Source organism: Oncorhynchus kisutch, unplaced genomic scaffold (assembly GCF_002021735.2).
Source record: "Oncorhynchus kisutch isolate 150728-3 unplaced genomic scaffold, Okis_V2 Okis03b-Okis08b_hom, whole genome shotgun sequence".
Classification (NCBI taxonomy): domain Eukaryota; kingdom Metazoa; phylum Chordata; class Actinopteri; order Salmoniformes; family Salmonidae; genus Oncorhynchus; species Oncorhynchus kisutch.
Genome location: NW_022261980.1, coordinates 20,134,535 through 20,149,758, shown reverse-complemented (window position 1 = coordinate 20,149,758; position 15,224 = coordinate 20,134,535). Strand labels below are relative to the sequence as shown.

The following is a 15,224-nucleotide window of genomic DNA, read 5'->3' as shown; positions in this document are numbered from 1 at the left end:
CTGGAACAGGGCCATTATCTACTATATTGGTAGTATCACCATCCCCACTAACTAACAACAGGCTGGAATGGGGCCATTGTCTACTATATTGGTAGCGTTGCCATCCCCACTAACTAACAACAGGCTGGAACGGGGCCATTGTCTACTATATTGGTAGCGTTGCCATCCCCACTAACTAACAACAGGCTGGAACGGGGCCATTGTCTACTATATTGGTAGCGTTGCCATCCCCACTAACTAACAGTAGAAGAAGTAACTGAGTAGACATTTTAATCAGATTAACTTCCATAAGAGTTCTTTATTATGAGGGAAATATGACTTTACGTGACATTCCACCAAACAGCTGGGAATCAGAGATAACGTCTCATCATAAAACGCTGACATAAATCACAGATCAACACTAAAACAAATGATTCAGACTTTTACATCAGTCTTTTTATTTGACATATTTGTTTATTCATAGTTTTATTATTTGACATTATTCAGAAAGAGAACATTTCTTTACCTTAATTTCCAAACAGAGCAGGGTTGCAGAATTCCAGTAACTTTTAAAAGAATTCCCTGGTTTTCCAGAGATCTGAGGATCGCTGATTCCCTGGTTTTCCATAAATCTGAGGATCGCTGATTCCCTGGTTTTCCATAAATCTGAGGATCGCTGATTCCCTGGTTTTCCATAAATCTGAGGATCGCTGATTCCCTGGTTTTCCATAAATCTGAGGATCGCTGATTCCCTGGTTTTCCATAAATCTGAGGATCGCTGATTCCCTGGTTTTCCATAAATCTGAGGATTGCTGATTCCCTGGTTTTCCAGAAATCTGAGGATTGCTGATTCCCTGGTTTTCCAGAGATCTGAGGATTGCTGATTCCCTGGTTTTCCAGAGATCTGAGGATCGCTGATTCCCTGGTTTTCCATAAATCTGAGGATTGCTGATTCCCTGGTTTTCCAGAAATCTGAGGATCGCTGATTCCCTGGTTTTCCATAAATCTGAGGATCGCTGATTCCCTGGTTTTCCAGAGATCTGAGGATCGCTGATTCCCTGGTTTTCCATAAATCTGAGGATCGCTGATTCCCTGGTTTTCCATAAATCTGAGGATCGCTGATTCCCTGTTTTTCCAGAAATCTGAGGATCGCTGATTCCCTGGTTTTCCATAAATCTGAGGATCGCTGATTCCCTGGTTTTCCAGAAATCTGAGGATCGCTGATTCCCTGGTTTTCCAGAAATCTGAGGATCGCTGATTCCCTGGTTTTCCATAAATCTGAGGATGGCTGATTCCCTGTTTTTCCAGAGATCTGAGGATTGCTGATTCCCTGGTTTTCCAGAAATCTGAGGATCGCTGATTCCCTGGTTTTCCATAAATCTGAGGATGGCTGATTCCCTGTTTTTCCAGAGATCTGAGGATTGCTGATTCCCTGGTTTTCCAGAAATCTGAGGATCGCTGATTCCCTGGTTTTCCATAAATCTGAGGATCGCTGATTCCCTGGTTTTCCAGAAATCTGAGGATTGCTGATTCCCTGGTTTTCCATAAATCTGAGGATTGCTGATTCCCTGGTTTTCCATAAATCTGAGGATTGCTGATTCCCTGGTTTTCCATAAATCTGAGGATTGCTGATTCCCTGGTTTTCCATAAATCTGAGGATTGCTGATTCCCTGGTTTTCCATAAATCTGAGGATTGCTGATTCCCTGGTTTTCCAGAAATCTGAGGATCGCTGATTCCCTGGTTTTCCAGAAATCTGAGGATTGCTGATTCCCTGGTTTTCCAGAGATCTGAGGATTGCTGATTCCCTGGTTTTCCATAAATCTGAGGATCGCTGATTCCCTGTTTTTCCATAAATCTGAGGATCGCTGATTCCCTGGTTTTCCAGAAATCTGAGGATTGCTGATTCCCTGGTTTTCCAGAAATCTGAGAATTGCTGATTCCCTGGTTTTCCAGAGATCTGAGGATTGCTGATTCCCTGGTTTTCCATAAATCTGAGGATCGCTGATTCCCTGTTTTTCCATAAATCTGAGGATCGCTGATTCCCTGGTTTTCCAGAAATCTGAGGATTGCTGATTCCCTGGTTTTCCAGAAATCTGAGAATTGCTGATTCCCTGGTTTTCCAGAGATCTGAGGATCGCTGATTCCCTGTTTTTCCATAAATCTGAGGATCGCTGATTCCCTGGTTTTCCAGAGATCTGAGGATTGCTGATTCCCTGGTTTTCCAGAGATCTGAGGATTGCTGATTCCCTGTTTTTCCATAAATCTGAGGATCGCTGATTCCCTGTTTTTCCATAAATCTGAGGATTGCTGATTCCCTGGTTTTCCAGAAATCTGAGAATTGCTGATTCCCTGGTTTTCCAGAGATCTGAGGATTGCTGTTTCCTGGTTTTCCATAAATCTGAGGATCGCTGATTCCCTGTTTTTCCATAAATCTGAGGATCGCTGATTCCCTGGTTTTCCAGAGATCTGAGGATTGCTGATTCCCTGGTTTTCCAGAGATCTGAGGATTGCTGATTCCCTGTTTTTCCATAAATCTGAGGATCGCTGATTCCCTGTTTTTCCATAAATCTGAGGATTGCTGATTCCCTGGTTTTCCAGAGATCTGAGGATTGCTGATTCCCTTGTTTTCCAGAGATCTGAGGATTACTGAATCCCTGTTTTTCCATAAATCTGAGGATTGCTGATTCCCTGGTTTTCCAGAGATCTGAGGATTGCTGATTCCCTTGTTTTCCAGAGATCTGAGGATTACTGAATCCCTGGTTTTCCATAAATCTGAGGATCGCTGATTCCTGCGTCCCTCAATATTCTGGGAATATTCAACAGTAAACCCTGACCAGTGTATTAAAGTTACAGGAACTTTTCAACCCGAAGACAGAGGTCGAAAACCACCTATGGATCATCCTGACAAGATGTTAGGTTGTATTTTGTACACTTCATCTTTATATTGAAGGCTAAACAAGGGTCCCAAATGGTACCCTATTCCCTATATAGTGCACTACTTTAGACCAGAGCCCTATGGCACCCTATTCCCTACATAGTGCACTACTTTAGACCAGAGCCATATGGAACCCTATTCCCTACATAGTGCACTACTTTAGACCAGAGCCCTATGGCACCCTATTCCCTATATAGTGCACTACTTTAGACCAGAGCCCATTGAGGGGTCCACATTGTGTTTCTATTAAATTATTTATTTCATTTAATAAGGAACTAACTCCTGACTACTCATTATGTTGTATTATTTCATACTCCATACTCATCTTGGGGACAATGAACCCACATATGAAATAAAATCGACAGACAGACAGACAGAGCAGCCCTAAGAAAGGTTAACAAGTCAAATATACTGTCAGGTGAAAATGATGAATTTTAGCATTCATTAGCACAATTGTTTGCATTCCCCATTCTGACGGACGTCATGATTGGACCTGTTGTTACGTTGGGGATTTATATACAGTACCAGTCAAAAGTTTGGACACACCTACTCATTCAAGGGTTTTTAGTTTTTACTATTTTCTACATTGTAGAATAATAGTGAAGACATAAAAACTAGGAAATAACACATATGGACTCACGTAGTAACCAAAAAAGTGTTAAACAAATCAAAATATATTTCATATTTTAGATTCTTCAACATAATAGATTCTCCTAACATAATAGATTCTCCTAACATAATAGTTTGTGGTGCTTTCGCTGTAAAGCACTTGTATTTTCATCAACATTTAAAATGAGTATTTCTGTAAATTGACGTTGTTCTCTGCAATATCACCGGATGTTTTTGGAACTACTGAACATAACGCGCCAATGTATACTGAGATTTCTTTATATAAAATGAACTTTATCGAACAAAACATAAATGTATTGTCTAACATGAAGTCCTATGAGTGTCATCTGATGAAGATCATCAAAGGTTAGTGATTAATTCTATCTCTATTTCAGATTTTTGTGACTCCTCTCTTTGCCTGGAAAGATGGCTGTGTTTTTCTGTTGCTTGGCTCTGACCTAACATAATCGTTTGTGGAGCTTTCACTGTAAAGCCTATTTGAAATCAGACACTGTGGCGGGATTAACAACACGATTACCTTTAAAATGGTGTTTAATACTTGTATGTTTGAGGAATTTTAATTATGAGATTTCTGTTGTTTGAATTTGGCGTCCTGCACTTTCACTGGCTGTTGTCAAATCGATCCCGTTAACGGGATTTCAGCCCTAAGAAGTTTTAAACAAAGAACAAATATAGTTGAGATTTGAGATTCTTCAAAGTAGCCACCCTTTGCCTTGATGGCCGCTTTGCATACTCTTGGCATTCTCTCAACCAGCTTCACCTGGAATGCTTTTCCAACAGTCTTGAAGGAGTTCCCACATATGCTGAGCACTTGTTGGCTGCTTTTCCATCACTCTGCGGCCCAACTCATCCCAAACCATCTCAATTGGGTTGAGGTCAGATGATTGTGGATGCCAGGTCATCTGATGTAGCACTCCATCACTCTCCTTCTTGGTCAAATATCCCTTACACAGCCTGGAGGTGTGTTTTGGGTCATTGTCCTGTTGATAGACAAATGATAGTCCCACTAAGTGCAAACCAGATGGGATGGCGTATCGCTGCAGAATGCTGTGGTAGCCATGCTGGTTAAGTGTGCCTTGAATTCTAAATAAATCACAGACAGTGTCACCAACAAAGCACCATCACACATCCTCCTCCATGCTTCAAGGTGGGAACCACACATGTGGAGATCATCCATTCACCTACTCTGCATCTCACAAAGACATGGTGGTTGGAACCAAACATTTCAAATTTGGACTCATCAGACCAAAGGACAGATTTCCACCGGTCTAATGTCCATTGCTCGTGTTTCTTGGCCCAAGCAAGTCTCTTCTTCCTATTGGTGTCCTTTAGTAGTGGTTTCTTTGCATCAATTTGACCACAAAGGCCTGATTCAAACAGTCTCCTCTGAACAGTTGATGTTGAGATGTGTCTCTTACTTGAACTCTGAAGCATTTATTTAGGCTGCAATCTGAGGTACAGCGAACTCTAATGTACTTATCCTCTGCAGCAGAGGAAACTCTGGGTCTTCCTTTCTTGTAGCGGTCCTCATGAGGCAGTTTCATCAGAGCACTTGATGGTTTTTGCGACTGCACTTTCAAAGTTCTTGACATTTTCCGTACGGACTGACCTTCATGTCGTAAAGTAATGATGGGCTGTCGTTTCTCTTTGCTAATTTGAGCTGATCTTTCCATAATATGGACTTGGTCATTTACCAAATAGGGCTATATTCTGTATACCATTCTTTAATCAAGGCATACCTATTCATTTTTTTTAAATCCAGGTGATTACCTCATGAAGCTGGTTGAGAGAAGGCCAAGAGTGTGCAAAGCTGTCATCAAGGCAACAGGTGGCTACTTTTAAGAATCTGAAATCTAAAATATATTTTGATTTGTTTAATGTATTTTTGGTTACAACATGATTCCATATGTGTTCTCTGGTTCTTCAGGTATTTGTAACAAGTGGCTCTTAAACATTGAACCACAACAACGATCAACTGACATCAGTCTTTGAGTTTTCTCCAATTCTTATGGGACTATATAGTATCAATATTGTGTAGACTGATCTGTATAAACAACATATTGATTATCGATCTTGGATCACATGTAAATCATAGCATCACATGTAAATCATAGCATCACATGTAAATCATAGCATCACATGTAAATCATAGCATCACATGTAAATCATAGCATCACATGTAAAATGCATTGAGATTATTGCAACATGTCAAGCACATCAGGAGCACAGTATCTAACATAGAAACAGTTTCCTTATTGTTGTAGACAGTCTTTAACCTACAGTATCTAGCATAGAAGCAGTGTCCTTATTGTTATAGACAATCTTTAACCTACAGTATCTAGCATAGAAGCAGTGTCCTTATTGTTATAGACAATCTTTAACCTACAGTATCTAACATAGAAACAGTTTCCTTATTGTTATAGACAGTCTTTAACCTACAGTATCTAACATAGAAACAGTTTCCTTATTGTTATAGACAATCTTTAACCTACAGTATCTAACATAGAAACAGTTTCCTTATATTTTTTTAGCAGGTGACAGTCAGGAGCCAATCTGTAGTGAGCACTGAGACAGAACATTGCAGCTGGAGCTTATGACTCACATGATGAGAGACCTTCCACTTCCTATTGTGTGTCAGTTGGGAGTGTTTGTGAGGACTTATAGAGGGTTTGACAATGGGGGCACTTTGGCAACTTGGCCTTCCATTCAGTTGGTGAGATGGATGTTGCATTGACATCGGAGGAGATGAAGAGGGGTCTCCTCAGCAGAAGTAGATCTCTCCATCTAGAGGAGGCTCTAGGTGCTGGGTATCTACGGAGACAAACAGATAAACAGACTACAATCAAACCACGGTTGTATTTACACTGCCTAGTGAAAGTCTACCCACATTTTGCTGCTCAACAACATTCTAAATAATAATGTGATTAAAACATTTGATTATATTGAATCACAGACCCAACAACCATATCAAGTATTGTGGTAGCAGCACCATGTTATGGGCATGCTTGTCATCGGAAAGGACTGGGGAGTTTGTTAGGATCAGAAAAATATGAAGGGAGCAGTCTTCTGAAACCTAACTCTGGAATAGAGTTGTTGAGTGTTCCTGATGGGTCCAGTCTCAGTCCTGCTTTAAATTTGCATGAAAATTAGAGACAAGGTCTGAATATTTCTGTCCATCAATGACTCTCAAATAAATGTACTAAACTTGAGTAATAATGACAAAAGCAATGTTTAAATGTCGCCCTAAGAGTAACACACAGATGGAGGTATCGTATTCTAATTGTTGCAGAAGGTGATCACACCAAGCATTAACTCTTGCTGTGAAGACATAAGCAATAAAGACAACTATGTTTTTAAATTTGTAATTCATTTGGAAAACCCTCAGATCCCAGCACATAAAGATATGGCACTGTAGTAGAATAGCCCAGGCCACAGACCCAACAACCAATAACTGGACCCGATTGTGGTCTCAACACTGTAGTAGAATAGCCCAGGACACAGACCCAACAACCAATAACAATGACTGGATTGTGGCCACAACACTGTAGTAGAATAGCCCAGGCCACAGACCCAACAACCAATAACTGGACTGGATTGTGGTCTCAACACTGTAGTAGAATAGCCCAGGCCACAGACCCAACAACCAATAACTGGACTGGATTGTGGTCTCAACACTGGAGTAGAATAGCCCAGGCCACAGACCCAACAACCAATAACTGGACTGGATTGTGGTCTCAACACTGTAGTAGAATAGCCCAGGCCACAGACCCAACAACCAATAACTGGACTGGATTGTGGTCTCAACACTGTAGTAGAATAGCCCAGGCCACAGACCCAACAACCAATAACTGGACTGGATTGTGGTCTCAACACTGTAGTAGAATAGCCCAGGCCACAGACCCAACAACCAATAACTGGACTGGATTGTGGTCTCAACACTGTAGTAGAATAGCCCAGGCCACAGACCCAACAACCAATAACTGGACTGGATTGTGGTCTCAACACTGTAGTAGAATAGCCCAGGCCACAGACCCAACAACCAATAACTGGACTGGATTGTGGTCTCAACACTGTAGGAGAATAGCCCAGGCCACAGACCCAACAACCAATAACTGGACTGGATTGTGGTCTCAACACTGTAGTAGAATAGCCCAGGCCACAGACCCAACAACCAATAACTGGACTGGATTGTGGTCACAACACTGTAGTAGAATAGCCCAGGCCACAGACCCAACAACCAATAACTGGACTGGATTGTGGTCTCAACACTGTAGTAGAATAGCCCAGGCCACAGACCCAACAACCAATAACTGGACTGGATTGTGGTCTCAACACTGTAGTAGAATAGCCCAGGACACAGACCCAACAACCAATAACTGGACTGGATTGTGGTCACAACACTGTAGTAGAATAGCCCAGGCCACAGACCCAACAACCAATAACTGGACTGGATTGTGGTCTCAACACTGTAGTAGAATAGCCCAGGACACAGACCCAACAACCAATAACTGGACTGGATTGTGGTCTCAACACTGTAGTAGAATAGCCCAGGCCACAGACCCAACAACCAATAACTGGACTGGATTGTGGTCTCAACACTGTAGTAGAATAGCCCAGGCCACAGACCCAACAACCAATAACTGGACTGGATTGTGGTCTCAACACTGTAGTAGAATAGCCCAGGCCACAGACCCAACAACCAATAACTGGACTGGATTGTGGTCTCAACACTGGAGTAGAATAGCCCAGGCCACAGACCCAACAACCAATAACTGGACTGGATTGTGGTCTCAACACTGTAGTAGAATAGCCCAGGACACAGACCCAACAACCAATAACTGGACTGGATTGTGGTCTCAACACTGTAGTAGAATAGCCCAGGCCACAGACCCAACAACCAATAACTGGACTGGATTGTGGTCACAACACTGTAGTAGAATAGCCCAGGCCACAGACCAAACAACCAATAACTGGACTAGATTGTGGTCTCAACACTGTAGTAGAATAGCCCAGGACACAGACCCAACAGCCAATAACTGGACTGGATTGTGGTCTCAACACTGTAGTAGAATAGCCCAGGCCACAGACCCAACAACCAAAAACTGGACTGGATTGTGGTCTCAACACTGTAGTAGAATAGCCCAGGCCACAGACCCAACAACCAATAACTGGACTGGATTGTGGTCTCAACACTGTAGTAGAATAGCCCAGGCCACAGACCCAACAACCAATAACTGGACTGGATTGTGGTCTCAACACTGTAGTAGAATAGCCCAGGCCACAGACCCAACAACCAATAACTGGACTGGATTGTGGTCTCAACACTGTAGTAGAATAGCCCAGGCCACAGACCCAACAACCAATAACTGGACTGGATTGTGGTCACAACACTGTAGTAGAATAGCCCAGGCCACAGACCCAACAACCAATAACTGGACTGGATTGTGGTCTCAACACTGTAGTAGAATAGCCCAGGCCACAGACCCAACAACCAATAACTGGACTGGATTGTGGTCTCAACACTGTAGTAGAATAGCCCAGGACACAGACCCAACAACCAATAACTGGACTGGATTGTGGTCACAACACTGTAGTAGAATAGCCCAGGCCACAGACCCAACAACCAATAACTGGACTGGATTGTGGTCTCAACACTGTAGTAGAATAGCCCAGGACACAGACCCAACAACCAATAACTGGACTGGATTGTGGTCTCAACACTGTAGTAGAATAGCCCAGGCCACAGACCCAACAACCAATAACTGGACTGGATTGTGGTCTCAACACTGTAGTAGAATAGCCCAGGCCACAGACCCAACAACCAATAACTGGACTGGATTGTGGTCTCAACACTGTAGTAGAATAGCCCAGGCCACAGACCCAACAACCAATAACTGGACTGGATTGTGGTCTCAACACTGGAGTAGAATAGCCCAGGCCACAGACCCAACAACCAATAACTGGACTGGATTGTGGTCTCAACACTGTAGTAGAATAGCCCAGGACACAGACCCAACAACCAATAACTGGACTGGATTGTGGTCTCAACACTGTAGTAGAATAGCCCAGGCCACAGACCCAACAACCAATAACTGGACTGGATTGTGGTCACAACACTGTAGTAGAATAGCCCAGGCCACAGACCAAACAACCAATAACTGGACTAGATTGTGATCTCAACACTGTAGTAGAATAGCCCAGGACACAGACCCAACAGCCAATAACTGGACTGGATTGTGGTCTCAACACTGTAGTAGAATAGCCCAGGACACAGACCCAACAGCCAATAACTGGACTGGATTGTGGTCTCAACACTGTAGTAGAATAGCCCAGGCCACAGACCCAACAACCAATAACTGGACTGGATTGTGGTCTCAACACTGTAGTAGAATAGCCCAGGCCACAGACCCAACAACCAATAACTGGACTGGATTGTGGTCTCAACACTGTAGTAGAATAGCCCAGGACACAGACCCAACAACCAATAACTGGACCCGATTGTGGTCTCAACACTGTAGTAGAATAGCCCAGGCCACAGACCCAACAACCAATAACTGGACTGGATTGTGGTCTCAACACTGTAGTAGAATAGCCCAGGCCACAGACCCAACAACCAATAACTGGACTGGATTGTGGTCTCAACACTGTAGTAGAATAGCCCAGGACACAGACCCAACAACAAATAACTGGACTGGATTGTGGTCTCAACACTGTAGTAGAATAGCCCAGGCCACAGACCCAACAACCAATAACTGGACTGGATTGTGGTCTCAACACTGGAGTAGAATAGCCCAGGCCACAGACCCAACAACCAATAACTGGACTGGATTGTGGTCTCAACACTGTAGTAGAATAGCCCAGGCCACAGACCCAACAACCAATAACTGGACTGGATTGTGGTCTCAACACTGTAGTAGAATAGCCCAGGCCACAGACCCAACAACCAATAACTGGACTGGATTGTGGTCTCAACACTGTAGTAGAATAGCCCAGGCCACAGACCCAACAACCAATAACTGGACTGGATTGTGGTCTCAACACTGTAGTAGAATAGCCCAGGCCACAGACCCAACAACCAATAACTGGACTGGATTGTGGTCTCAACACTGTAGTAGAATAGCCCAGGCCACAGACCCAACAACCAATAACTGGACTGGATTGTGGTCACAACACTGTAGTAGAATAGCCCAGGCCACAGACCCAACAACCAATAACTGGACTGGATTGTGGTCTCAACACTGTAGTAGAATAGCCCAGGCCACAGACCCAACAACCAATAACTGGACTGGATTGTGGTCTCAACACTGTAGTAGAATAGCCCAGGACACAGACCCAACAACCAATAACTGGACTGGATTGTGGTCACAACACTGTAGTAGAATAGCCCAGGCCACAGACCCAACAACCAATAACTGGACTGGATTGTGGTCTCAACACTGTAGTAGAATAGCCCAGGACACAGACCCAACAACCAATAACTGGACTGGATTGTGGTCTCAACACTGTAGTAGAATAGCCCAGGCCACAGACCCAACAACCAATAACTGGACTGGATTGTGGTCTCAACACTGTAGTAGAATAGCCCAGGCCACAGACCCAACAACCAATAACTGGACTGGATTGTGGTCTCAACACTGTAGTAGAATAGCCCAGGCCACAGACCCAACAACCAATAACTGGACTGGATTGTGGTCTCAACACTGGAATAGAATAGCCCAGGCCACAGACCCAACAACCAATAACTGGACTGGATTGTGGTCTCAACACTGTAGTAGAATAGCCCAGGACACAGACCCAACAACCAATAACTGGACTGGATTGTGGTCTCAACACTGTAGTAGAATAGCCCAGGCCACAGACCCAACAACCAATAACTGGACTGGATTGTGGTCACAACACTGTAGTAGAATAGCCCAGGCCACAGACCCAACAACCAATAACTGGACTAGATTGTGGTCTCAACACTGTAGTAGAATAGCCCAGGACACAGACCCAACAGCCAATAACTGGACTGGATTGTGGTCTCAACACTGTAGTAGAATAGCCCAGGACACAGACCCAACAGCCAATAACTGGACTGGATTGTGGTCTCAACACTGTAGTAGAATAGCCCAGGCCACAGACCCAACAACCAATAACTGGACTGGATTGTGGTCTCAACACTGTAGTAGAATAGCCCAGGCCACAGACCCAACAACCAATAACTGGACTGGATTGTGGTCTCAACACTGTAGTAGAATAGCCCAGGACACAGACCCAACAACCAATAACTGGACCCGATTGTGGTCTCAACACTGTAGTAGAATAGCCCAGGCCACAGACCCAACAACCAATAACTGGACTGGATTGTGGTCTCAACACTATAGTAGAATAGCCCAGGCCACAGACCCAACAACCAATAACTGGACTGGATTGTGGTCTCAACACTGTAGTAGAATAGCCCAGGACACAGACCCAACAACCAATAACTGGACTGGATTGTGGTCTCAGCACTGTAGTAGAATAGCCCAGGCCACAGACCCAACAACCAATAACTGGACTGGATTGTGGTCTCAACACTGGAGTAGAATAGCCCAGGCCACAGACCCAACTACCAATAACTGGACTGGTTTGTGGTCTCAACACTGTAGTAGAATAGCCCAGGCCACAGACCCAACAACCAATAACTGGACTGGATTGTGGCCACAACAACATTCTAATTCTCCTCCCTGTCTCAACACAGTAGTGTAGTTATACCTGGTGACTGTCCTCCCTGTCTCAACACTGTAGTGTAGTTATACCTGGTGACTGTCCTCCCTGTCTCAACACGGTAGTGTAGTTATACCTGCTGACTGTCCTCCCTGTCTCAACACGGTAGTGTAGTTATACCTGCTGACTGTCCTCCCTGTCTCAACACTGTAGTGTAGTTATACCTGGTGACTGTCCTCCCTGTCTCAACACTGTAGTGTGTACCTGGTGACTGTCCTCCCTGTCTCAACACTGTAGTGTGTACCTGGTGACTGTCCTCCCTGTCTCAACACTGGAGTGTAGTTATACCTGCTGACTGTCCTCCCTGTCTCAACACTGTAGTGTAGTTATACCTGGTGACTGTCCTCCCTGTCTCAACACTGTAGTGTGTACCTGGTGACTGTCCTCCCTGTCTCAACACTGTAGTGTGTACCTGGTGACTGTCCTCCCTGTCTCAACACTGGAGTGTAGTTATACCTGCTGACTGTCCTCCCTGTCTCAACACTGTAGTGTAGTTATACCTGGTGACTGTCCTCCCTGTCTCAACACTGTAGTGTAGTTATACCTGGTGACTGTCCTCCCTGTCTCAACACTGTAGTGTAGTTATACCTGGTGACTGTCCTCCCTGTCTCAACACTGTAGTGTAGTTATACCTGGTGACTGTCCTCCCTGTCTCAACACGGTAGTGTAGTTATACCTGCTGACTGTCCTCCCTGTCTCAACACGGTAGTGTAGTTATACCTGCTGACTGTCCTCCCTGTCTCAACACTGTAGTGTAGTTATACCTGGTGACTGTCCTCCCTGTCTCAACACTGTAGTGTGTACCTGGTGACTGTCCTCCCTGTCTCAACACTGTAGTGTAATTATACCTCCTGTCTCAGCCTCCAGTATTTATGCTGCAGTAGTTTATGTGTCGGGGGGCTGGGGTCAGTTTGTTATATCTGGAGTACTTCTCCTGTCCTATTCGGTGTCCTGTGTGAATCTAAGTGTGCGTTCTCTAATTCTCTCCTTCTCTCTTTCTTTCTCTCTCTCGGAGGACCTGAGCCCTAGGACCATGCCCCAGGACTACCTGACATGATGACTCCTTGCTGTCCCCAGTCCACCTGGCCATGCTGCTGTTCCAGTTTCAACTGACCTGAGCCCTAGGACCATGCCCCAGGACTACCTGACATGATGACTCCTTGCTGTCCCCAGTCTACCTGGCCATGCTGCTGCTCCAGTTTCAACTTCCACCTGACTGTGCTGCTGCTCTAGTTTCAACTGTTCTGCCTTATTATTATTCGACCATGCTGGTCATTTATGAACATTGAACATCTTGACCATGTTCTGTTATAATCTCCACCCGGCACAGCCAGAAGAGGACTGGCCACCCCACATAGCCTGGTTCCTCTCTAGGTTTCTTCCTAGGTATTGGCCTTTCTAGGGAGTTTTTCCTAGCCACCGTGCTTCTCCACCTGCATTGCTTGCTGTTTGGGGTTTTAGGCTGGGTTTCTGTACAGCACTTTGAGATATCAGCTGATGTACGAAGGGCTATATAAATAAATTTGATTTGATTTTGATTTGATTTGACTGTCCTCCCTGTCTCAACACTGTAGTGTGTACCTGGTGACTGTCCTCCCTGTCTCAACACTGGAGTGTAGTTATACCTGCTGACTGTCCTCCCTGTCTCAACACTGTAGTGTAGTTATACCTGGTGACTGTCCTCCCTGTCTCAACACTGTAGTGTAGTTATACCTGGTGACTGTCCTCCCTGTCTCAACACTGTAGTGTAGTTATACCTGGTGACTGTCCTCCCTGTCTAAACACGGTAGTGTAGTTATACCTGCTGACTGTCCTCCCTGTCTCAACACTGTAGTGTAGTTATACCTGGTGACTGTCCTCCCTGTCTCAACACTGTAGTGTAGTTATACCTGGTGACTGTCCTCCCTGTCTCAACACTGTAGTGTAGTTATACCTGGTGACTGTCCTCCCTGTCTCAACACTGTAGTGTAGTTATACCTGCTGACTGTCCTCCCTGTCTCAACACTGTAGTGTGTACCTGGTGACTGTCCTCCCTGTCTCAACACTGTAGTGTAGTTATACCTGGTGACTGTCCTCCCTGTCTCAACACTGTAGTGTAGTTATACCTACTGACTGTCCTCCCTGTCTCAACACTGTAGTGTAGTTATACCTGGTGACTGTCCTCCCCGTCTCAACACTGTAGTGTAGTTATATACCTGGTCACTGTCCTCCCTGTCTCAACACTGTAGTGTATACCTGGTGACTGTGTACCCTGTTCCTTCTTCTTCTTGTCCTTCTTGTTCTTGCTCCTGTCTTTAGCCAGTTGCAGCAGTCTTTTAGGTATCTGGTTCTGACTGTCTCCACTAGGGGCCTTTAGGGCCATGGCCTCAGAGAAAGGGCTTAGGCTCTTCCCTTTTGACGAGGTCAGGGATTCTTTCCTGGGAGAGGAGGAGAGCTCAGTCGGGTCCATTGGATCTTTGTCCAGGGAGGTAGAGGAGGGGAAGTGGGGGGAGTCGTCTGAGGTAGAAGAGGGAGTTCTCTGTATCCACCTCTGTTGGAGATGACAGGAGGTGCGGTTATGAATATGATATTACATTATATTAAACATTATAATGATGTTGTCTGAGTCGGTACAGCCACCGGGTTTCTTCATGCATCATGCCGATAGAAGCAGAAATCTCCCTGGGAAGAGGAAGGGCGGGGATGTATGCTTCATGATTAACGACTCATGGTGTAATCATAACAACATACAGGAACTCTATTAATTTTGTTCAACTGACCTAGAATTCCAAACAATCAAATGCCCATGCCGACCACATTATCTCACAAGAGAATTCTCTTCGATCATAGTCCCAGCCCCAAACAGATACCTCGATGGCCCTCAAGGAAAATAGCTGGAAACTAAACTGAAAACCATATATCCTGAAGCTGCATTTATTGTAGCAGTAGATT

At 44.6% G+C, this 15,224-nt stretch overlaps 1 protein-coding gene across 3 annotated transcripts in view; it reads right to left on the bottom strand.

The window, feature by feature from the left end:
• Positions 1-5,165: 5,165 nt before the first annotated feature.
• The window catches only part of LOC116359630 (A-kinase anchor protein 13-like), a 92,674-nt gene continuing 82,615 nt past the window's right edge, over positions 5,166-15,224 (bottom strand). For all 3 annotated transcript variants that reach the window (XM_031812657.1, XM_031812658.1, XM_031812659.1), the window contains exons 22-23: positions 14,529-14,823; positions 5,166-6,356 (exon numbers count right to left, since the gene is read on the bottom strand). In XM_031812657.1, the coding sequence (XP_031668517.1) occupies positions 6,307-6,356; positions 14,529-14,823 (345 nt within the window). In that variant the 3' untranslated portion in view covers positions 5,166-6,306. The remainder of the gene's footprint in view (positions 6,357-14,528; positions 14,824-15,224) is intronic.